At 44.1% G+C, this 22,181-nt stretch overlaps 7 protein-coding genes across 7 annotated transcripts; 2 read left to right on the top strand and 5 right to left on the bottom strand. All coding sequences in view use genetic code 12, as the record gives it.

Moving 5' to 3' along the window:
- Window positions 1–35: 35 nt before the first annotated feature.
- On the bottom strand, window positions 36–1,481 carry DIT1 (Dit1p; the record flags this gene model as incomplete). The annotated part of the gene is made up of 1 exon (XM_002616599.1): window positions 36–1,481. One exon carries the CDS (start codon window positions 1,479–1,481, stop codon window positions 36–38), a length of 1,446 nt encoding a protein of 481 aa, XP_002616645.1.
- A 360-nt stretch (window positions 1,482–1,841) lies between these two features.
- Window positions 1,842–3,047, bottom strand: CMK1 (protein kinase; the record flags this gene model as incomplete). The annotated part of the gene is made up of 1 exon (XM_002616600.1): window positions 1,842–3,047. The coding sequence occupies one exon, from the start codon at window positions 3,045–3,047 to the stop codon at window positions 1,842–1,844; it is 1,206 nt and encodes a 401-aa protein (XP_002616646.1).
- A 1,006-nt stretch (window positions 3,048–4,053) lies between these two features.
- On the top strand, window positions 4,054–7,140 carry MAK21 (RNA-binding ribosome biosynthesis protein; the record flags this gene model as incomplete). The annotated part of the gene is made up of 1 exon (XM_002616601.1): window positions 4,054–7,140. One exon carries the CDS (start codon window positions 4,054–4,056, stop codon window positions 7,138–7,140), a length of 3,087 nt encoding a protein of 1,028 aa, XP_002616647.1.
- An 829-nt stretch (window positions 7,141–7,969) lies between these two features.
- Window positions 7,970–8,893, top strand: RAS2 (Ras2p; the record flags this gene model as incomplete). The annotated part of the gene is made up of 1 exon (XM_002616602.1): window positions 7,970–8,893. The coding sequence occupies one exon, from the start codon at window positions 7,970–7,972 to the stop codon at window positions 8,891–8,893; it is 924 nt and encodes a 307-aa protein (XP_002616648.1).
- A 120-nt stretch (window positions 8,894–9,013) lies between these two features.
- PKC1 (protein kinase C) lies at window positions 9,014–12,244 on the bottom strand (the record flags this gene model as incomplete). The annotated part of the gene is made up of 1 exon (XM_002616603.1): window positions 9,014–12,244. The coding sequence occupies one exon, from the start codon at window positions 12,242–12,244 to the stop codon at window positions 9,014–9,016; it is 3,231 nt and encodes a 1,076-aa protein (XP_002616649.1).
- Window positions 12,245–12,868: 624 nt separating this feature from the next.
- On the bottom strand, window positions 12,869–15,778 carry FOB63_002347 (uncharacterized protein; the record flags this gene model as incomplete). Its single annotated transcript, XM_002616604.1, has 1 exon — window positions 12,869–15,778. The coding sequence occupies one exon, from the start codon at window positions 15,776–15,778 to the stop codon at window positions 12,869–12,871; it is 2,910 nt and encodes a 969-aa protein (XP_002616650.1).
- A 975-nt stretch (window positions 15,779–16,753) lies between these two features.
- HSL1 (protein kinase) lies at window positions 16,754–21,073 on the bottom strand (the record flags this gene model as incomplete). The annotated part of the gene is made up of 1 exon (XM_002616605.1): window positions 16,754–21,073. One exon carries the CDS (start codon window positions 21,071–21,073, stop codon window positions 16,754–16,756), a length of 4,320 nt encoding a protein of 1,439 aa, XP_002616651.1.
- Window positions 21,074–22,181: the final 1,108 nt, after the last annotated feature.

Raw genomic sequence — 22,181 nt, 5'->3', positions numbered from 1 at the left:
AGCAAACATACATTGGTAGCAACGACTAGTCAACATTAAAGATTTGGCTGAACGCTAGGGGCATAAACAAAGCAGCGCTCTTTCTCGTGCCATCCACCCACATATTTTTCGTCCTTTTCAAGCATCTCAGCAAGTTTGGAGTTCGAGACAATCATCTTTTCGCGGTCACCAAGTTTGAAAACTGCATTGTGCCATGGTGTAGGAATGTGAAGCAAACGGTCCTCCTCGTCGGGATTGTGGTCATACGAGCAACAGATACTTGTGTCCAACAATCTAATACCATACTTTGGTCCTGCATTGTGATGGGCGTGGATCGAGAGACGCAAGTGGAAAGGGAACACCAATTCCACCAAGTTGGAATAGGCATCGTTGCGGAGTATCATCTCAAAGGCTATGGAGGAAACCATCTTCTTGAACTTTTTCCGTGACATGGCTTGGGCCTTGGGGGTATTCACCAAGTCCTCGTACATGAACTTGTTAAATCCTCTGTACAAATAAAGCCGAGGGTGCAGCGGTGTCTTGATCTCCTCTCTCAATGTTTCTGCGTTGTCGTCGCATCCAAGCATCATAATCTTCCGGTTGATTTCGGTTGCGTCGTCCAAGTGGGTATCCAAATAGTGGTCTACTGTGATGGTATTCAATAGAGGCGCAATTTCGTTTTTGGTAGAAGACTTAAAGCAGTCATTCAATCCACGGAAGTGAATGCCGTCGAATCCTTCGGGCTTTACTCTGTGGTATAGCTTCTTGAGCTGCTCGGTGTAACTATCAACAACCTTGTCATCAACATTGATACAATCGCTGAACACATGTCCATCGCTGACAATGAAAAACTTCATCCCCGGGGGATATATCTCATTCACATAAGAGACAAACTCTATGATTCTTTTGAGGGCAAGCTCTTCCCCTTTATCTGGCGTTGTTGATGCAACCTTCTCTGGGTTCAGAGACTTGCACGGAAATGCTGGGAGAACAGCCTCCACTTGTGCATTTCTTGAGGTAAAAAATTGCACGTTCTTTATAAAACTGTCTCTTCCCTCACTCCACCTATCGACTTTGGCGCTATTTTTAACAGTGGTTTCGAAAATCTCTGTGATCTTGGTGGCCATTTCCTTAGCATCATCGACAGCCAAGTTGGACATTTGTGTATTCAAGTCTTGTTTGTCAAACACCATGATACTGTTGTCGAGAATAGTCAGCACAAACCACAAGTCAAATGGTTTAGCTTGGAAGCATTCGGTGACAACTCCAACAATCGAGTTGCCCTTGTCTTTCTCCATAACCATAACATCTGAGAAAGTGCGTATATAAATACCAGACTTTTCGTCTTGCATTTCAGACAGTGTATTGTCGAGAATTGTTTGTATAGCATCTTCGTCGCTGCAGACTGCAAACTTTTGTCTCCTAATGTTTTGGACTTTTTTTTCAGTACGACAATATAGGAAGTGGATTTTTTCATAGATGGTTTTACCAGTGACTGTCATTTCGATCGATTAACCTATGCTCTTTTCTTTGGATACAGAGATTCAAAAGATTGGATCAGTTTTTGTGCTGACATCTTTATAAGTTTCCGAGCCAGCGATATTCTGCAACTACAGTTGCCATGATGCTATGTTATCCCAATTAATGCTACTAATTGCAGCACAAATCCGAGGTTCACCTCTGTAGATGTTCTCGTGCTGCAAGATTATGTCTTGTGTTGCAGGACATCCTGTATTCCAGTCTCTCTCCATACAAATAAAGTTAGTTCTGCGGTATTTACGACTGGAACAGAATAAAATACATCTCACGCAACTATAATACACGTTTTATGCTGGAACAAATTTGTAAAATTGTACTATGTTCTAAATTACAAAGTTGGCTTTTCCCGTGCGGCCAGAGACAGACAGGGAGAGTGATAATGCAGTAGGTGAGTGAATACTGATCTGGGAGTGTTCCCTCGACGTAGTTGTTGATGTCACCGGAGTAGTAAACGCTGAAACTTTATCCGGACTGTAACACCGCTCGCCTAAAAGTGTGTGGTCGGTTTCCATAATTGAGTGATTGGAGGAAACAGAAGTTGAAGAAGATGAGTTGAATCTGCGATGTAATGCAGAGAGATTGGTGGAGGATTTCTGCAGCTGCTGCTTGTGAAGTTTCCAGACCGCATCTTGAAGCTTCTGGAATGATGGAGACGGCTTCGGGCGGCTTTCAAGGAGGAACGGATGCTTCAAAGCTTGTGCTGCAGTGATTCTCTTTGCAGGGTCTAATGCAAAGCATCTGCCAATAAAATCCTTAGCAGTCTCGGGTACATGCAGCCAGTATTCCGCGGGCTCAAACACAAAGTCGCCTTTGGATATGAGTTCCTTCGTTTCTTCGTCCGAGTCACAATCAAATGGCATGTATCCAGAGAGCATGAAATATGTGAGTACTCCCACAGCCCACATGTCCGCCGGAAAACTGTGTCCTGTCCTCAGAAGAACTTCTGGGGCGATGTAACTCAACGTACCACTGCAATCATAAGCCATTTTTCCGTCCTTGAGAGTTAACGCATGGCCAAAATCAGCCAAAAGCAACAGTGATGGTTTTGAGCTCCGGCTGGCAAACAAAATGTTCTCTGCTTTAATGTCGCGGTGCACAATTTTATTTTCATGCAAGTGGGCCAACGCAGAAAGCAATGTCAAAAGCACTGCCCGTGTTTCGCTCACTGACAATCGACCTTTTCCTGTGGTTATCCTGCTAAAGAGTTCGCCGCCTGCAGCTAAGTCTGTCACCAAGTAGAAATAATCGTTGGTCTCAAAGTAATCAACCATCAGCAAAATGTTCCGATGCCCATTCAGCACAGCTTTGAGCACCTGGAATTCCGATTGGAGCAGCAGCTCCATGCCATAAACAAGTTTTTTATTATACCTTTTGGCTGCGTAATGGATTCCTGTGAATTTGTTTTTGCACTCGTAAACATGGGAGTATGAGCCTGTCCCCAAGACTGCTTTAGATAGCACGTACGGGCATGAGGTGTTCAGCTCTTCGATATCATGTATTCCTGTAGGTGGCCATACCTCGGGAGGCATTTCGTATGGATTTAGTATAGGTGTGTATGGTAAGCAAAAGCAGAAATAATTATGGACCAAAAGAAAATAGAGAGTTTTTCCAATACTTTTTACGCTTCGTATGGAAACTCCAAGCTTTTAAGTAATGACGGCACCGGAAGATTTTGACTGCATACCGGAAAAACGCCTCCGCGATTTTTCCGCACGGCAAGCTTTGACATGCCGAAGCAATGTTCAAAATATTTCCTGAGTTGAAGTGAAAATTGGAGTGGTATCACGCTCCTGTAAAGTCAAGTCTTCCGACCACGGGTAATGATAGAGCACCTATGACACAGCGTAACCTTATTTTGAGTTCCTCCAACTCCAATTGCAGAAAGTAGCAGGTGACGCAATCCTCATGTTCATACAGTATAGATTTTCCGCGGGGCATGCATATCAGTAAAAGAAACGAGTGACGAGAAAACAGGTCACCTTGATTATTGCTAGTGTCTAATGTCATGTCCCTGAAGATGCAACTATCTTAAATGCCTGATCTTTTGAAAGTATTCCATCTGTATTATCTTGACAAGAAGTGGTAATGGCAGAACATATGTGTTACATTCTCCAGATATCCCCGCGGACTAGAAGCTTATATGCAATAAATGATGTTCATTAAAAATCCCTGCAAAATACGCTTTTAAAGTGTGGGAGCTAAAAAGATCGAAAATGGCATGATGCATATGTTCCAGTTCCTTCTTCGCGACGACTTATGGTTCGATACAAAGAGCCGCAATTCCCTCTACTGTCTTTAATCGCGGAATGTAAATCAAGTGATCCCTAAATTTTTTTCAGTGATTCCTAGACTCTCTTTCTTGGAATCGACAAATCGACATGAACACTTGGAGTAAAGTGTGAGCCAATCTGTTCGTTGAAAGCCGGTTGGTATTATGTAATCATTCTTTAGTCACGTGGTAATGTGGATCTTTGCACGTGACATCCATCTCAATAATCTTTTTTCATTGTATGTAGACTAACTCTTTCACTAACTATGGATGGGACTAAACTTAGCTTGTCTGCTTTGAAGGACAAGGTTTCTTCAAAGCTCTCTGCTAAGCCTTCAAAAAAGGAAAACAAAAAGAAGCGTGATACCAATCTTAAAGAGTCAGGTAAGAATGGCAAGTCTGACAACCGTCAACAGAAAGGTAAAGATAGAAATGAAAAGAAACACAAAGCCAAGCCAGACGGACACAAAAAAGATATTCATGAAGGCTCTGGAAATTCCGAAACTGATTCCATGGAAAATATCCTCAAAAGGGAGGCTTTGGCACTTGGTGCCAGTGAAGAGGACTTGGAGTTGTTGAGAGGAGTAGACGATGAGCAAAGTGAAACTGAGTTTGGTGAATCTCAAGTTGATGAGAGCCTCAATAATGACCTTTCAAAATTCATGAAAACTCTTGGCTTTCCAAATGAAGTTCCGACTGTTAACGATGATGCTTTAAAGGATGAAGAGGCCGAGGAGGAGGAAGAAGAAGAAGATTTGATCGAAAAGAGTGTTGAAGGAAAAGATGCCATTGTGGACAGCAAAGAAGAATCAGAAAGCGAAAGTGAGGAGCAGGAAGAAGAAAATGAAGTCGAAATCAACGAAGTGAACTTGAAGAAGATTTCAAAGGACACAAAGAAGGATACGTCCTTAAACTCTGTGAATAGCGAAAAGTTAGTTCTTGAACTTAGGGTTGACTGGTATAACATTGAAACTGAGAATGTCGAACACCCTGAAAAGATGGACAGGTTCGGCTTGGAAAGGCTCATGGAAAGGGCCCAAAATTTTGTTGAGAAAGAGAGCAAAACTTACTTGGAAGAATTCACTTCCAACAACTCGCAAAAGAAGTTTTTGTCTCAAATTCTTTCTGATGGTACCTTGAATGATAAAATTTCTGCTTTGACCTTAATGGTTCAAGAGGCTCCTATTCATAACATGAAGGCATTTGACACGCTCTTGGGATACTGTGAGAAGAAATCGAGAACAGCTGCTTTGCAGGCTGTAGAAGCAATGAAAGATTTGCTCCTCAACGGTATTTTGCCTGACAGGAAGCTTGTCTCTTTTGCAAAACAACCTCTCTCGACGTCATTAAGTGACACAAAACTTGCTCTCTACTATTTTGAGGACCATTTGAAAAAAAGTTACTTCAAACTTATCCAAGTTTTAGAACGCTTGTCGCATGATCCTATTTTGCATGTTCGTATGAACACCGTTTCGCATATATTTGATTTGTTGAAAGCTAAACCGGAGCAAGAAGCAAATTTGCTCAGATTAGGAGTGAATAAACTCGGTGATATTGAGAAAAAGGTCGCAGCTAAGACGTCTTATCAAATTCTTCAATTGGAGCAGGCTCATCCAGCCATGAAAAAAATTGTCGTGGATGCTGTTACTGACATGGTCCTTCAGAAGTCTAAAGACCATCATGCCCAATATTACACTACTTTGACGCTCAACCAAACCATTTTAACGTCGAAGGAACCAGAGTTAGCCAACTCATTAATTAAAACTTATTTCTCATTGTTTGAAATGATATTGGTTGAATCCGACCCTGCTCTCAAGGACAAAAAGGAGGATAAAACGTTAGGTGTAAGTGAGAGGGGCAGAAAAAACAACCGTAAATCTTTCAAGAAAGGAAAGAAAGGAGGTAAATCTGTCAAGGTTGTTGAAAAAACAGAAGAAGAAGTTGTGGAGGAGAGAAGCTCGAGATTATTCTCGGCTCTCCTTACTGGTTTGAATCGTGCTTTCCCATACTCGGACTTGCCATCTGATATTTATATGAAGCATTTGGACACATTGTATAAAATTACCCACTCCACCAATTTCAACACATCTGTGCAAGCGTTAGTCTTGGTACAACACATTGTTACTCAGCAGGATTTGGATACTAGCCGCTTTTACAGAACTCTTTATGAATCTTTGTTGGATCCACGGTTGGTCAACTCCTCGAAGCAAGGTATTTATTTGAACTTGTTGTTCAAGTCATTGAAAAATGACATTAACAATGTTCCTAGAATCTTGGCCTTTGTGAAGAGAATATTACAGGTTTGCATGCATTGGGTTAGTATTGGTCCGGTTACAGGTATGCTCTACTTGCTTATGGAATTGAGCAAAACACATCCTCAAATACTAGAACTCTTGGAAGCCGAAGGTGCAAGACCCGACGAAAAGCTCGAGTTGAATGAGTCCGGTGATAAGCTCAGAGTTTATGACCCCAGAAAAAGAAATCCTGAATTTGCAAATGCTGATAAAACTTGTCTTTGGGAAATTTCACAATTTATCAACCACTATCACCCCACTGTTTCTCTCTACGCGGAATCTTTACTTGAAGGCAAATCACAACCTAAACCAGATTTGGGCTTGTACACTTTGGCCCACTTTTTGGACAGATTTGTTTACAAAAATGCCAAGTCGAAGGCCTCTACCAAAGGTTCGTCTATCATGCAACCGTTGGGCGGTACCCATACTGGTTCTTTGTTGGTGAGAGCCACGAATATTAAGAGCACAGATGTTCCCGCAAACACAATTAATTGGTTGAATATGAAAGCAGCCCAAGTTAAACCAGATGAAAAGTTTTTCTACCAATACTTCACATCCAATCTGGGTAAGATAAGAAACAGGAATGTTGCCAAGAAAGCTCGCACTGATGATGATGATGATGCTAATGAAATGTCCGATGATGAGGTTTGGGATGCATTGGTCAAGCTGAAACCTGATGTAGAGGGCCTCTCAGATGATGGCGGATTCTCTGATTTGGACGAGGGAGACTTTTCGGATATGAGTCTCGGCGATGATGATGAGGACGAGCTACAGACTGCTGATTTTGATGGTGAAGACTTTGACGCTGAAGACTTTGACGAAGCTGACGGTTTAGATTTAGAAGAAGCAAATGAAGAGTTGGATGCTGTTAGCGATGCAGAAGACATGTTCAACGTCAATGAGGATGATGAATATGAGAGCGATGAAGCAATGGAAGATAAGAAGCGTTCTCTGGAATCAGGTGATAACAAGAAAGCCAAGAAGCCAAAATTGCTGGGCTTGCCTGTTTTCGCTTCTGTGGACGATTACGCGCAGTACTTAGACTCTGACGAAGAGTAAATGTATATTACGAGTTCAATATAGTGGTGATGAGCACTACTACTACGTATGCATGCAAAGCATTTTAAGTTTGCGACTCGCTACGATAGCCTTTAAGTAAGCCATTGGGCTGTCAATCTGTATTGTGCTTGGGTCTAGACTACGAAGATGTAACATTGGTCCTTTTGGGGCTTGATCTTACAGAGCTAGCCTCATGCGAAGAAGCCAATGTTGCCTTCGGTAAATCCAGCATGCAGACTCCCGCCCTGTCGAGACCGAAGCATTAAGGTTCGAAGTGTAATCACGGAATTACAAATTCACCGATATCTTAACTTCGCGCTCATTTCCATTGTCTTGTTGTTGCTTTATGAGTTTGTAACCGCCATTGAATTTCTTTTTTTCTTTCTTTTTTTCTCGAGACCCTTTTAAATGCAGAGACACATATTTTACGTATCAGTCTCAAGCCAAGACACACATCCATGTGTCTAGCGAACTAATAAGTTCTTGCTTTTAGAGATTGAAATTTCTGTTGGGTTACTGTTGGTTGAGATGGGCCTTTTCAACAGCAATAACATAGTAGTTTTCGAGGATATGATGCGAATAGAGAAGGATGCGCTGTTGCTCATGCCTGCATGGCTGCATAAAAAACGTTGCTCGTTCATGTATCGAACCATCCATGACATGCCTCCACATAACGCCGCTACAGACAACTGAAAAAAAAAAAAAATTAAATAAAAACTTTTAATCTCACCTTGAACACTTCTCAAGTTCCATTTTCTTCACCTTTTTTTTTTTTTTTTAGGCGCTAATTTGCGGCCGCCATTCATTGAGTTATCTTCTACTGAAGAGTATGAGTGCAACACACAAGGTGCTAGATGGCATCACTACACTCAATACTCAATATGATATACTTGTGATGGGAGGTAAAAATGTTGGAAAAACTTCTCTCATATACAAGTTTTTGGGCCTATTGGCCCCAGCTGAGACACATGAAAACACCGATGAACTTCATGCCAAAATGGTAGACATGAACTGGCTTCTGAAACTGACTACATGTGCATCATCTGTTTCTTCAACATTCGAAGAAATTACGATTCTAGATGCATCTTCCAGTGCCGAATCCTATGCATCCCACAAATCCCGCCAAGTATGTAATGCACAGACTATAATGTTTGTCTATGCCTTGGATAATAGGGATTCGTTTGAAGCATTGGAGTATATGATGGAAGGCGTGATGGTAATGAGAAATCACCAACTTCCTCCATTTGTGGTTGCGGGATTAAAGCTCGATATTCATTCAGAGTACCAAGTTCTGTACTCGGAGGGCCAGGAATTAGCTGTCCGTTTCGGAGCTCTTAAGTTTGCTGAGGTATCCTTAAGATCAGATGATGAGGTTAATAATATATTTCATCTTCTAGTGCAAGAAGCATTGAAGATGAGGTCAGAGCAGTATGGTTTGGATGAACGTCTTTCCCAATATAGTGCAGACTGTTCTAAAGACAGTTCCTCCAAAGCCTCGACTACTCCATGCACCGAAGCTGCGCTTATAGATTCTACCATTGTTGCAGAACCTCCGTGTGAGACAATCCAGGAAGCTCACGAATGTGGAAGTCCTCAAGATACCAACAGCACTGACAGCCAGGAAAAGCTTCCGCATAGCACAGGCTCTCCTGCCTATTCGTCAAGGGAAACTGCGGTCGTTTCTAGGTCTAAAAATATTTCCAAGGGGACCGAAAGTCGCAAAGCGAAATCCGGCTGTTGCATTATTATGTAATTAATTCTTTTAGCATTACTCAACACCTGCATTAACCCAAAATAAAGATTTGCATTTCAATTTTTTACCTGTGATGTCGTAGAACAGTGGAACGCCTAGTCGAGCTCTTTGTCTGAAGAATCAGACAGGAGCATCATCAGCAATGTGAGAGAATCCGCGAAATTGCTCTTGCATTTCTGATGTCAAGACAGTTTCCACTGGAGTCAATCTTGGTGTCTCAGACGTGAACTCTTGATCAAAATTCGAGTAATCATGTTCACTTGTGAGTTCTGGCAAGTATGGTGGTTGAATTCTTCTGTTAAGTACATCATCAAAATTAACATCTTGGAAGTAGGGGTGCTCCATGATGTCTAAAGCATCTCTCTCACTACTACCAAGTCGTTCGGCAGGATCCTTGGTCAACAATGCCTGCAATACAAGAACAGTCTGCCGAGGCATGCTGATTGGATATCTCACGTCGTCATGTTCAATAGCATTGAAAATATCATCTTCATCTTCTCCTTTGAAAGGACTTTGGCATAATAACATTTGAAACATGAGCACACCGAAAGCCCACCAATCAACGGAACGATCATACGGTTTACCAGCAATGATCTCGGGTGCCATGAACTGTGGTGTACCGCAGAATGTGCCTGTTGTACTCTTATACCACATGTTCTCTTTACACAAACCATAATCCGCAATCTTGATATGACCCTCAGTGGTTAATAAAATATTGTCCAATTTCAAATCACGGTAGACGATGCCATTATCGTGGAAGTACTTCAAAGCCAACAAGACTTCACAAGCATAGAATTTAGCTCTTTTAGCAGAGAAGCGCGATTTCTGAATGTGCCACATCAAGTCACCTCCCGAAATATACTCCATGACGAAATAGATTCTATTCTCTGTTTGAAAACAGCAGTGCAAATTCAACAAGAATGGGTGCATTTCCTTGTTCGCTGTCAAATAGACACGTTTCTCAGTTTTAACACTTTCAGCTTCCTCGTTCTCCACAATAAAATCTTTCTTTAACACCTTGATCGCACATAACTTTTGGGTTGTCCTGGATTCAGCTAACATGACTTTACCAAAGTTTCCTTTACCCAAAACAGCAAGGAATTGAAAGTCATCCAATCCAATTCTTCTCCGGCGCTTCGATCTGTGCGTGCGATGGCTGCTATGGTGTTCTTCCTGTTGACGTATCTGAGCTTCGTGAGGTGGTTCCATAAAAACATTTTCTTGCGCTGAAGAGACTTGTGTGATAGCCAGCGACTGATTGTGATAATCAAAATTATCAAATACAGTTTGCTGCTCTTGATCAATATCAAATGGATTATTCTGGGGATGATCGATTGGTGTCCTCTGTGGAACATGCTCAAAATCGTCAGATCTGTTTGAGACAAATGTGTAGTCATGACGTGTCAGAATATCATCTACATCCTGTGATGGCATGAGCTCTTCAACTTCTTGCTGCGGAGGTGGCCGTCTAGTTGCATGTCTCGTGTATGGAGAATCCACTGCGGGTTGAAATTCATTTCTGATTGTTGTAGGCAATTTTGTAGCATGGGTTTCGTCCTCATACTCAGCAACATTGTTGTAAGCTCCTCTTACCCTCGGATCCTGAGTTTGCGGGAATTCGGCTTGAGCATTAGAGTACAGAGTTTCGTAACCTGTTTGCCTTGGTTTCTGTGGCGACACTGATGCGGATTTAGGAGGAACCTCTGGGGCCAGTGATGAGCTCTTCGGTTGTTGTGCAATTCGAGGAGCTTGCTTTGTTGATTTTATAGTGGCCAAGATTTTATTCGCCATTTCCATCGACATGCCGCAAAAATCTGGAACCAAATGGGTACATTGAGAATGACACATAACTCCACATTCGGAACACTTGCGAACATTCTTTCTTCCCCATGGCAATATATGGCCACAGTGACAGCACCATTTTGTTCCACGGTTAGACACGGGTTCAAAACGGTGAGGAATACGGTGATTCAACTTAGCTTCGTCATTCAGAGTCGTTCCTGAAGTTGATATACATTTAGTCACAACTTTTTGGTAGCACTTTTTATGACATAGGAAACGGCAGTCTTGGCATTGGAACCCCGTGTAACGCAAGAATTCTCCGCAAAGTGCACAGCACATAATATTGTAAAACTGCTTTTGCACAAACTGATGACCATGTTGTTCATAAACTTCTTCCTTCTTTTGACGAATCGCGCCATGACGTCCAAGAGCATCCATGAAAGTTGCGTGGCCTAGGGCCTGAGATTTTTCAAAGGATAAGTTGATGAGAATCTGTCCTACGGGTTCAAGGTTGACCCATGAGCTAATCTGAACATTCTTGGGGCTCTTATTCGAGCTTGAACTAGCAGTATCCATGACTCCTTCTATATTTGGAGTATTTGCCAGTGTCATATTTGCATGAGCAGAACCATGAGAAGGCAGAGAAATACTGGAGGCTGGCATCCAACCCTCTGTGACTTGTTCGTTGGCAACTTTCTTTTTACGGATCTCTTCAGCAATATCCGAAAGTAAAATCCAGGTTAAGGCCACTGGTATGCGCTGGTTGTTGGACTTGTCGTAGACCGCAATTTCCATTTCGTGAGCCTTGTCAACTTCAATAACAAAGTCTTCATTGAATTTGCCAGTGCGTGAGTCACTGGTACGCGCTTTTTCCACATCATCAATCTTGAAAGAGACAAACGACTCTGCCCTCTTGTGAGACATTGGCAGCGCAATATGGTCAATATCACGAATACAGACAACATTGATTGTGATACGACCAGTTAACGATTTACGGGCAAATTTGGGGATATTCATAATCTCCAAGTCACGGTTAATCTCTTCAACGTTGACGTGCATGCCCTGGTACTTTCTCAAAGATTTGTTGAGAAGTTGGATACGGTAATCAGAGTCCAACTTACCGCCTTCGGCTGCATTTGAAGAGGGCTTGTCGCCATCCATTAAGTACAAATGCGATATTTTCTCGTTTGCCTCGCGATACTGGTTCTCAACTTGCAACTTAAACTGGAGTTGTTGGAGCATGTATTGGATCTTGTGGCCCAAAGATGGACAATTGTACTTGATAAGATCAAATCTAGAGTACAAAGGTTTCAGCACGGACGAGCCGCGGTGCCTTTGACGTTCATCTCCCGAAGTCTCCACAGTATCCTGCTGCATAGAGAGCTTATCCAAGGTGTCTCGGAGATACTCGATGTTGGTCTGGGTCTCTCTGATTTGGTTGTTGCATCTTTGAATCACCTCTTGATTGGATGTATTCTTCCTCACTGCCTGAAAACCCTGGATGAGTTTGTTTTCTCTTTCAATCTTACCGCGAATATCGGCCAAGACCTTGTCTTTGGACTGGGACATTGGCAGTTACTAATGTCTTGGGAAAAAGGGACAGATCAGGTGTTGACAAAGTTTCCCAGTGCGGCGTTGCGCGAAGGCTGAGGTAGGTCACGTGTGCCGTCACCCTAGTTTGAGAGATAAACTCGCAATGTGAAGTACCAGGTTATCGATCCATATGGCAATAGTACTCGTTTGCCCGAAATGTCTGGGGCATTGAATCCGCCTTTGACGCCAAGTTAACATATCTTCAGGAAAATTATCTGGGGTTATTATTAATTCTATGTCTGGGATATGAAACTTCCATTGCTAAGAGTAAGGAAGATAAGCCTTGTAGAAAAACGCAGATTATAATAATGGTTTAGGTATTGAAAAAGGATGTTCGAGAGTTTACGATGAACTATTTGGAATTACATGCATCTCAAGCGCAATAGAAAAAGTTTAAATGTACTTGCTACTGAAATTAAGTTTGGCGAAAACTTCCATGGCGGCTTTTTTCCAATCTACAAAAAGGAGGAAGATGTCATCGTTTGTGTCTATCATCTGTTGCGACTAATAGTTGTATGAAAGTGATACTCTAATGGTATATATCTTCTAATTTTGGCTTGTTTTGTGGATAAACCGTCTTGCTGATACATGTGGCATAAATTATTTGCTATTACAGCGACAGTTGCAGTCTGGAACTGGGCACACGTAATGTTTGCTGAACCACTCCTCTGCGTGGTGGGCATGGTAGCCGTGGTTACATGTGAGGCAAAAACTGAACTTATTGCCGAAATGGCTGGCTCCAGTATCGCCCGCAGCATCCAGGTCGCGCACCACGCCTGGCACTGAGGTTCCGAGAGTGAGTAGACAAATGGCACATCGTGGCAAAGACGCACCACAATGAGGGCACAGTGTTACTGGAAGATCTGTTCCTTTTAGACTGAGTCGTGCTAACTGTTTGTGCATCGGAGCGCGCGCTTTAGGCGCTTTTCCCGAGAACATGTTCTTGTTGCAGCGCTGACACTGGAGGTACACCAGGCGCGGCGGCGGGCGGAGCGCAGGGGAACCCCATGATGTGCGGGCCAAGCGAGTGCGTGCCACATCGAAGCGTGCACGGGTGCGAAACATTCCCCACAGATTGAGCAACAGCCGGTAACAGTCAGTCCAATGGTCGACACGAGAGTCACGGAAATAGCGCGGCACCGCGTGCGCGGCCATCAAGGCAGCTGTTTGCACGTCGGATGTGCGGTCCACATACAGTTGAAGAAGATCCACGCCCCGCGGAGTAAGTCCTGTCAATATTAGGCCCTCGAGTTCTCCACGTGCCACTACCGTGTCTGCTACACGGTGTAAATAGACATGTAAGTCCTTATCGGAGAGGAAACGGATGGCGATGCCAAGTCGCTCGCGCAACGGCAACGCGTGTTCGTCCAAAACATCCCACCAGTCATTATCGGCGATAAATGCGAATATGGCACGCAAGTATGGATGGTCCAAGTCCAGCGCCAATTTACGACACTGATCATTCCACGGTGAGTTGACGCGGGAGTCTTTGTAAGCGAGGTATCCGGCAACCGCAGTAGATATAACCTGAAGTTGCTCGTGTTTAGCATGGGCGAGAATGTCAATGGCTCGCGCAACATCGCCGTGGAACACAGCCCATGCTGCCGCCTTCTCCACATGGCCGTCGCGCGCCAACTGGTCGATTTGCGCGTCTAGCTCGTTCGCTGCAAGGTACCATCCGCACACGAGAAGGCAGAGTTGGCGCTGTGCGCGGTGCGCAGTCTCAGAGACACTGATGCCTGCGCTCTTGTCGCCCTTGGCTGCTACAATGGCGCGTACTGCGCTTGCAAACCGTGCTTCTTCAACAGTTCCGCCGTGTGCGTCACGTGTCTGGCCTTGTAGCTCCTCTGCTCCTTCCCATACCGCCAATACTCCAACATAACCCAAGTCCACGCCATCACGCACCATTGTTCCCTTGTCCAACAGGCGCTTGGCAAGCAGAAGCCACTGCCATGTATGGCGAAGCAGCAGTGATGCGCCGGCCGCCTCATCTGTGGCCACCACCACTGCATTGGCGTCGCAGTCCGCTCCATAGTCGGCTTCTGCGCGCGCCCGTGCGGCTGAACATACGTCGCTGCGTAAAACATCATCGAGCGCCCACATATGCCTAAGAGGTGCTGCTGGTGGCGACGACGAATGCGATGATGCCGGCGAATGTGCACGGACGCCAGAAGAATCGGGTGTCAGCAAGCGTGAGCGAGACGAGCGGGGCGAGTGTGGGCTGGTAGATGACTGCGGAAGCGGCGGCACTGTGTGTGAATGCGTGCCCTCTGGCCCAGCTAGCGCGAAGCCATTGTGCGGGTCAAAGTCCAATGCTTCGATGCTTTCCACTACAGGCATGCGAAAAACCAGGCCCTTTTCGCGCAAGCACACAAATGACGTTGACGTGCGCAGCGTCGTGTCGGGCAGGTAGTCGAATGATGCCACTCGCGGCCACTCGGTTTTGCAGTCAAGCACAAGCGCCACGAACATCAGCTCTTCAGACGGCGCGTACATCTCGGCCGCTTGCGCTTTTAAGCTGGCAACAACAGATGCTGACAGAGTAGACAACGAAGATGCCGGCGGCAAAAAGGTGGGCGCCGAGGCTTCGTCCATCTTGGGCACACAGCCTGTGTTCCATCGCCGAATGAGATTACCGTTGAACACTGCCGCAAACTCACCGCGGCGCACTGTCAGGTGCCGCATGCAAGGTGCGTGGCCACGCCGCACCAGCGCAGCAACTAACTTGGCAAAATGTAAAGCAGGCGCAGCATGCCCGCCTGAGGTGAGCCGGCGTCGGTCCCATATCGCCACCAGGCCATCCTCGGCCACTGACAGAAAAACGTGGGGCAGGAAATGATCAAATGCAAGCCCCAGCGTGCAGCGGGTGGCCACCTGGAAAACAGGCGCCCCACCAGGGTCGCGCATGTCATACTCGCGCAACAGTTTGTAGCCTCCGGCCATCAAAAGCATGCCGCCCGGGTCTGCACGGTCGAACGCCGCCAGCACCGTGGCCTCGTTGGCCAAAAACCCGTGTGCCGCCCGTCCGCCGCCATCGGAATCTGCACCAAAGACGCGAGCATGCCGCGCCATATCCCACACTTGCAACAGACTATCGTGTCTACTCTTGTCGAAGGAGGCTGCAACTAATGTGCCATCATTGAAGGTCACAGCATTGCACGGCCGGCTTTGCCGCACATGTAGCCGCACTGACCCGCCTCCGCCAGCCATATCAAACACATGTACAGATCCATCCAATGTCCCGACCCCAGTCCATCCAACATGGCGTCGCAGGTAGGACATGCACTGGATATGGTCAATGCCACTATATGAGTGAACCTTCGTAATGTCGTGCTCCCCTGCAGTCTGGTAGAGATTCACCTCATCGCCCAACGGGTTGATTGCTAGGAAACGTTGTGTGTAGCCATCGTCCCAGCCGAGTGCCCGCACAATAGTTCCGCTCATGTGTTGGAATATAAAAGCCGATAATGTGAACGCGAACACTAGATGTTGAGACTGTGTATGATGCATCCGCGCATCATTCTCAAGGCTACTACTGTAATTGATTTTCCACTCTTACTACAACGCATACGTCGGTCTTTTCGAAGACATGCGCGTGATATTGTTATTGGCATTGTTTTGATGCTATTCAAGCTTTCAGAAATATAGCTCACGTTGGTAGTAGTAAGTTGTACGGGAAACTACCTATTCAAAGCTGTCACAGCGCGGTCATGTTACTATTTCGAGAAAACTGTCTATGCAAAGTAGTTGCAACTTCATTTCTTACACTTACAAATGTTCTGTCCCACAATTTTTTCTCGAAAGAAGTTCGTTGAGTTTTTACTGCGACGCATAACATCGTTTAATAAGTGGGGTATCGAAAAACCCTTTGTAGTAATGAAAGAATGGGTGAGCATTATCTCAATTACCGATTGCTTATGCAAGGGATATCCATTTCATTGTGACATCTCCACCATATGCTGTCTCAAATTTTCTTCCCAGTGCTTGTCTAGTGTTATTCTTTGTGCATAAACAAAGTGTATCATGAAACTTTCGAAAAGCTATTGGCTTTCAGCTTCGCATTTTAAAAATGGCTCCAAGGTCTTTACTTTACCAAGTTACGAATTCTGTTCCCTGTTAAGTATTTTCTTCGTTTTTGCACTCTTCTCGTCTCGGTGCCTCCATCTGCTTAAATTTTTGTTTCCTTCCCGAGCTTCCCTAGTGTACGCTCAGTTTTGGACCATGAACGATCATTTGTATTTAGCGTATCATCAACCACTTAAACAAGCTCGATGAATCATGCTAGCTACCGTGTTGATAATGTCGTGTCAGTTTTCATGATGTTTGTGAAATTTTTGGATCTAGATACGCCCTCAGCTGTGTTCTTTTTACTTACTCTCAACTTCTAGATACTTGTAGTTATAAGTTCTCAATTCATGAAGATCATTTGAGCGACATACTCTTCTCTACATATGCTAATAAGTGCTTGAATTTATGCCTTGATATTTATGCTTTATGACCATCAAATTTGTAGCCCGAAGACCTTCGCAAATCATTGGCCTCTTCCTCTTGTTTGATTACAAAGCTCACAACTTCGATCAAGTTCTTGAAACCAGTTCTTGAACCTTTGATCTTGAGTAAGTGTAAGGATGACGAGTTAACCAAATCAATTATCTCGATTTTGAAGTGCAATTTGCGTCCTCGTGCAAACTTGGAAGGAATTACTCCACTGATCAATGCGAATTCCTCATCGATTTCCACATGTGACACGGAACCTTCGATTTCTTTCATCTTCATCTGGTTTCTAATAATCCTCATGAGATCATGGGCTACCACTGAGGTTTCTATGATGTATACGTCACGTCGACTTGACTTCGCATCTGCTTCACGAACATCATTACGATTTCCTCTGGTAAAAGATTGGAAAAACTTTCTGAACCATCCCCCAACACTGGGGCTATCCTTATCTCTAGGAGCAATGAACTTTTTAGCATTGGAGCGGACCGAAATTCCTGAAAATCTATTATGGCCCTTAAGCTTTTCTTCGTCCCACACTTGAACTTCTGGTGCCTTCGGAGCTTCTCTCTTCGGCTTCAAACTAATCCGACGGAAAACATTTGGCTTTTCCTCGTCTACCACTGGTTTGGATTTTTCATGGCGAACCACAGATGGGTTTGGTGAGTTGATTTCTGCAGTGTTAATTTTCTCGCTCATTTTCATTGTGCTGAAGATTTGAGTTGATGCATGCGATCTTCGTAAGCTGCTCTTAATAGTACCCTGTTTCTCAATCCCTACCGCTTCATGATTGTGATCATCTACGATAAGATCTTCGCCGGTCTCATCAGCAGCATCGTCCACCTTCTTCTGCTTTTGTTTCTTTGGTTCGCTATCATCCACCATGAATATATTTTGACTTTCATAGGATACATGAGTGTTTTCACTCAATGAGGATGTATCCAACACACCAGCATTTGCGATATCGGCATTGAAACTGGTTCGAAGTTCGTCATTCTCATGCTCATGGGCATTTGTTCGACTAGTGTATAATGTCTCATACGACTTGTACATGGACAGAATTAAGTCTTTGCGATCATCATCCACAAGAGTATCTCTGGATCCATGAGAAGTCTTGTCACTAACCTTGCGTGCGCCAGAAGCTTCTCTTCCAAGAACTCTTGATTTAGGTACATGCGATGAAGACATTGGGGCGTCAATATTTCCCGACACATACTCATTAGTCATATTGATTAGGTCTTTTGATAGATCAAAGTCTTCTCCTAAAGTACCGTTGGAGGAATCATCCGCGTTCTCGTCGCTGATTGCTGCCCTTTGGAAGGAAGATAGACGAGAGGATGTATCTTCAACAGAAGGTATAGACACAAAGTTCTTGCTGTAATCGCCAGAAGTATCATGCTGTTCCGATTCGTCTACTACGGGCACCTTAATTCCTAGTCCCGGAAATTCATTGGAGCTTGCCTTTTCGATAAGCCCCTTGCCCTTCTTTGTAGTCAACAGTTGTCGAGTCACCTTCTTACTGGCAGCTTTAGACTCTCTCTCCTTATGAGTAGTTACTGTGGCCACTGGTTCGTTGAGCAATCCATTGAAAGTAATTCGGGAGAACCTTGGGTTGGGTATGAGACCAACGTTAGAATCTGTAGAAGCCTTTGCAAAGTTTGTCGTTGTATTCCCTTCTTCATTGACACTGTCGCCCTCCAATATTATGGATGTTTCCTTCAATTCGCGCTCATCAATAGCGTCAAGCATTGATCTATAGGTCATGTTTGTACGCGATGGTTCTCTTTTTGAGTTTTGAAGAGAGTAAGAGCTCCCCTTTGTTTTAGCTGATGCTATAGACGCAGCATCTTCGGATGGTGCTTCAAGCTCGTGCAGTTTTTCTGCTTCGTTCAAAATACTCGCTTCAACTCTAACGGTGGAATGAGCATCATCAGACAAAATGTTAGCCAAATTCCGGGATGAGGATGTCTTCAATAGTGTACTGGAACGGCAGGAGCTGGGCGATGAGAAGCTATTAAAATCAATTCCAAGTTTTTGTAAAACTTTGCTATTTTTGGAATTCAATGCCTTTGATGGAAACGATTGTTGATGTAAGGACCTTGCCCTTAAGAGGGGACTAACGCTACTTTTAGGATCTAATGAAGAAAGAACCAGGCTTGGAAGAGGGGCGGAGCTATTGCGGTGTGACTGAATGTCATTAATTTTTCGTAAAGCCTCTCTCAGCTTCTCTTGAAGAATCTGTGACTGTCTCTTCTTTTCTGCAATCAACTTGGCGGAAAGTTCTTCCTTTTCTCTCATTGTGCGTTCACGGGCATCGTTTCGCTCTTGGACTTCTTTGGCTAACTTCTTCTCTGTTCTTTCCGCTTTGCTTAACGTTCTTTGCGGAGTCCCGGAAGGTAACTCCGGTACTTTCGGGAGGTTTAATGAAGTCTTGCTCAAGCGGCTATTGAGGAGTTTCAATTTATTCAAGGTCTCGGTGCTGACATTACGTTTGTCTAGGGATAACGATAAGTTGTAGATAGACTTTGTGTCAACATTGGAGCCAAAAAGGTCTTGGCAAACCTTTTCAAATTGCATTATTGAAGGATCCATCTCATATCTCACCTCGTTTTCTTTATTTTCTTCATCATGTTGATAATCCTCACGGGTATCTTTGTTGTTTGAAGTCTTATCATCTGCTAGAGTGACAGCGTCAAGATCAATAAAGCCTGGAGTCAACTTTCTCAGAATGGCGTTCCTCTCTTCCGTTTTCAAAGGGAGATTTTGTGTGCGTGAGTGGTGCTGAAGGGGCTTTTGCTTCACATTTCTGAAGGAATTCACAGAACCCTTTCTAGAAATTACTGTGTTTTTCAACAACGTCTTCTTCTTGTGCGCATTCGAAGCACTAAAAGATGAATTTGTTATATTGGAGAGGGTCTTATTCTTCGTGGATGTTGAAGAGGATGAAGATGTAGATCGAGAAACTCTTTGAACAGTGACCAATTGCTCTCCAGTTTGAGTAGTGACAGTAGTCTTTATAACTGAAGTTGACCTTGGAAGGGTCTGCTTAGATCCAGATGGAGTGATGTCAGTGTCTTCGTCAACATAATTATAGCTTCCTGAGGAGTAGGAGTGTTCATTCCGGTACTTCATCAACAAATAATAAAACATCTTCTCTGGCGACTTATTAGGGGATAACAAGCATTTAATAATCTGCTCTTCGGGGCAATTATGAAACAATATGCATAAGTTCCTGACGATTTCCGCGTCGATATGGTCCATGGATTGAATGGGTTTGATGTTGGAGTGGAGAATCAAATCGCTCAACTCGTTACCTTCGCCGTCAGATGGACTTGGATACTTCGTCAACAAGGGATGAGTCAAGATATCTTCAATGGAGATCCTATCATTAGGATTAACCTGTAACATTCTAGATATCAAATCTTTCGCTTCCCATGACAAATCACTAGGCATGATGAATCTCCCGTTCTGAACTTTCATGAGCAACTTACGGATATTCTCATCGTCAAACGGTAGGTGACCAGTCAACAAAGCGAAAAGGATGATACCACAGGACCAAATATCAGAAGGTGCGCCGTGATAATTCTTGCCGGCAACTATTTCGGGTGAAGCATAGTGAGGCGATCCGCAGGAGGTCTCCAAAAGTTTCTTGTCAACTTCAAGGGCAGCCATACCAAAATCAGCAATTTTGATGTTCTTGTTGAAATCCAACAATAAATTTTCTGGCTTTAGATCCCGATGGCAGATATTAAACTGATGCAAGTATCCAATGCCGTGGATGATCTGCTTAAAGTAATTGATGGCCTCTGCCTCCAGTAAGCGGCCTCTTTTAATCAAGTAGTCAAATAATTCACCACCTTCAATATACTCAAGGATCAAGTACAAGTCGTTCTTGTTTTCCCACACATCGTACAACCCCATAATATTGGGGTGCGAAATCAACTTCATAATAATGATTTCACGCTCAATTCCATATGGAAGTCGGGTGGCATCATTATTTTTGTATTTTGGGTTTTCTAACTTTTTGAAGTTCAGCTTTGGAACTATTTTAACTGCCGCTAGTTTTCCTGTGCGGACATTTTTGGCCAAGCGAACACGGCCAGTTGAGCCACGGCCTAAGGTTCGACCCAATTTCCAGGGTCCAATCTTGTTCTGGGCCTTTCTCTTCTTGGCAGAGTTGTTTGTGTTTGTTGAGATTTGCGACAAGCGCTTGGTCGCGTTTGTCACCGATTGGACAACCTTATCGACATTGCTCAGCTGCAGTGGAAGGCTCGGCAAGGCTGTAGATTGCTGATTGAGAATAGAAGTCATGGTAGCCACGGCCTCAAATTAAAATGCTGACTGGCGGGAAGCTTTCTTTTTTCGCGGGAGATTACAAAAAAAAAAAGACGGGAATTGCCAAGGGGAAATGTGCACGCTGAGGTGAGTTAAAGAATGAATGGAAGTGGGTCGGGGATAAAGAGAAGGTGATGAGACACTCAGCAGCTTAGGCGTTCGAACAAGACAAGATGAGGTGGGAACAGAAAAAAAAAAAGAGAAACTGGCGTTTGTAATTTGGTGCAGACGTGTATGGGCAAAGCGTGTTGAAGGTTCTAGGAGTTTTTTTTTCCGCTATTTTCCTGGACCCGCAGGAACACAAACAGTGAGGGTAAACAAACAAGACACGCATATGTGCAGGCTCCACGCTAACATCACGTTGATATCCTCCAGATTATGTTCCACTGTCAAGGTTGAGACAAGGATCAAAGAAGGTGGCGAAGCCCAGTGACAATTATTAAGAGCCGATGCATTACTAGATACAAACTAATCTTCAACAATGGCATCGACGACTACTGTTGTTTTCTGTTTTGTATATCCTCTTGCATTTATATGTGTCGTTACTTTGTTCTCTTACGTCAGTTAGTTTTCTTTGTGTTCTCTGCCTGAAACGAACGCGCCGATTATAACGTGTTGGACGCGATGCCACATCAAGTACGTACAAATGTGCATTCTGAGCCTGCAGATGGCAAAATGTAACCCAGAAGTCTAAAAGCGCGCCGATAGAGAAAAATGGGACGGTCTTCCTTCACTGGGAAGAGAGCGTCTGCGTCCGTTAGTGCTAATATAACCCCTGTGCTTCGAAAAAGAAGAAAGCGTGGTGATTTTTCTTCTCATGTGAATTTCTATATGGAAGTAGTTTAGAGATAGGCTATGTACAGTCTCCGTTCTGGCGGTTTCGGGACACCGCTTCTTCCGCCGTACACCTTTGAGCCGCATTACTTAAGGCCGCGGCACTGTACTAAGCCACAGTGTAATCGTAATCTCGTCTGGCAAAAGGGTTGTATTAACGACAAGTTGAGATAATGCACTAAATTGAACGTATTCTAGATGTATTGACACCTTCCTTAGTCATTTCTCTTTTCCCCTCCTTGCCCCTCCC

Source organism: Clavispora lusitaniae, assembly GCF_014636115.1.
Source record: "Clavispora lusitaniae strain FDAARGOS_655 chromosome Unknown tig00000078_pilon, whole genome shotgun sequence".
Lineage (NCBI taxonomy): Eukaryota > Fungi > Ascomycota > Pichiomycetes > Serinales > Metschnikowiaceae > Clavispora > Clavispora lusitaniae.
Note: the sequence above shows the minus strand (reverse complement) of the source record. Positions and strands in the feature narration are given on the sequence as shown.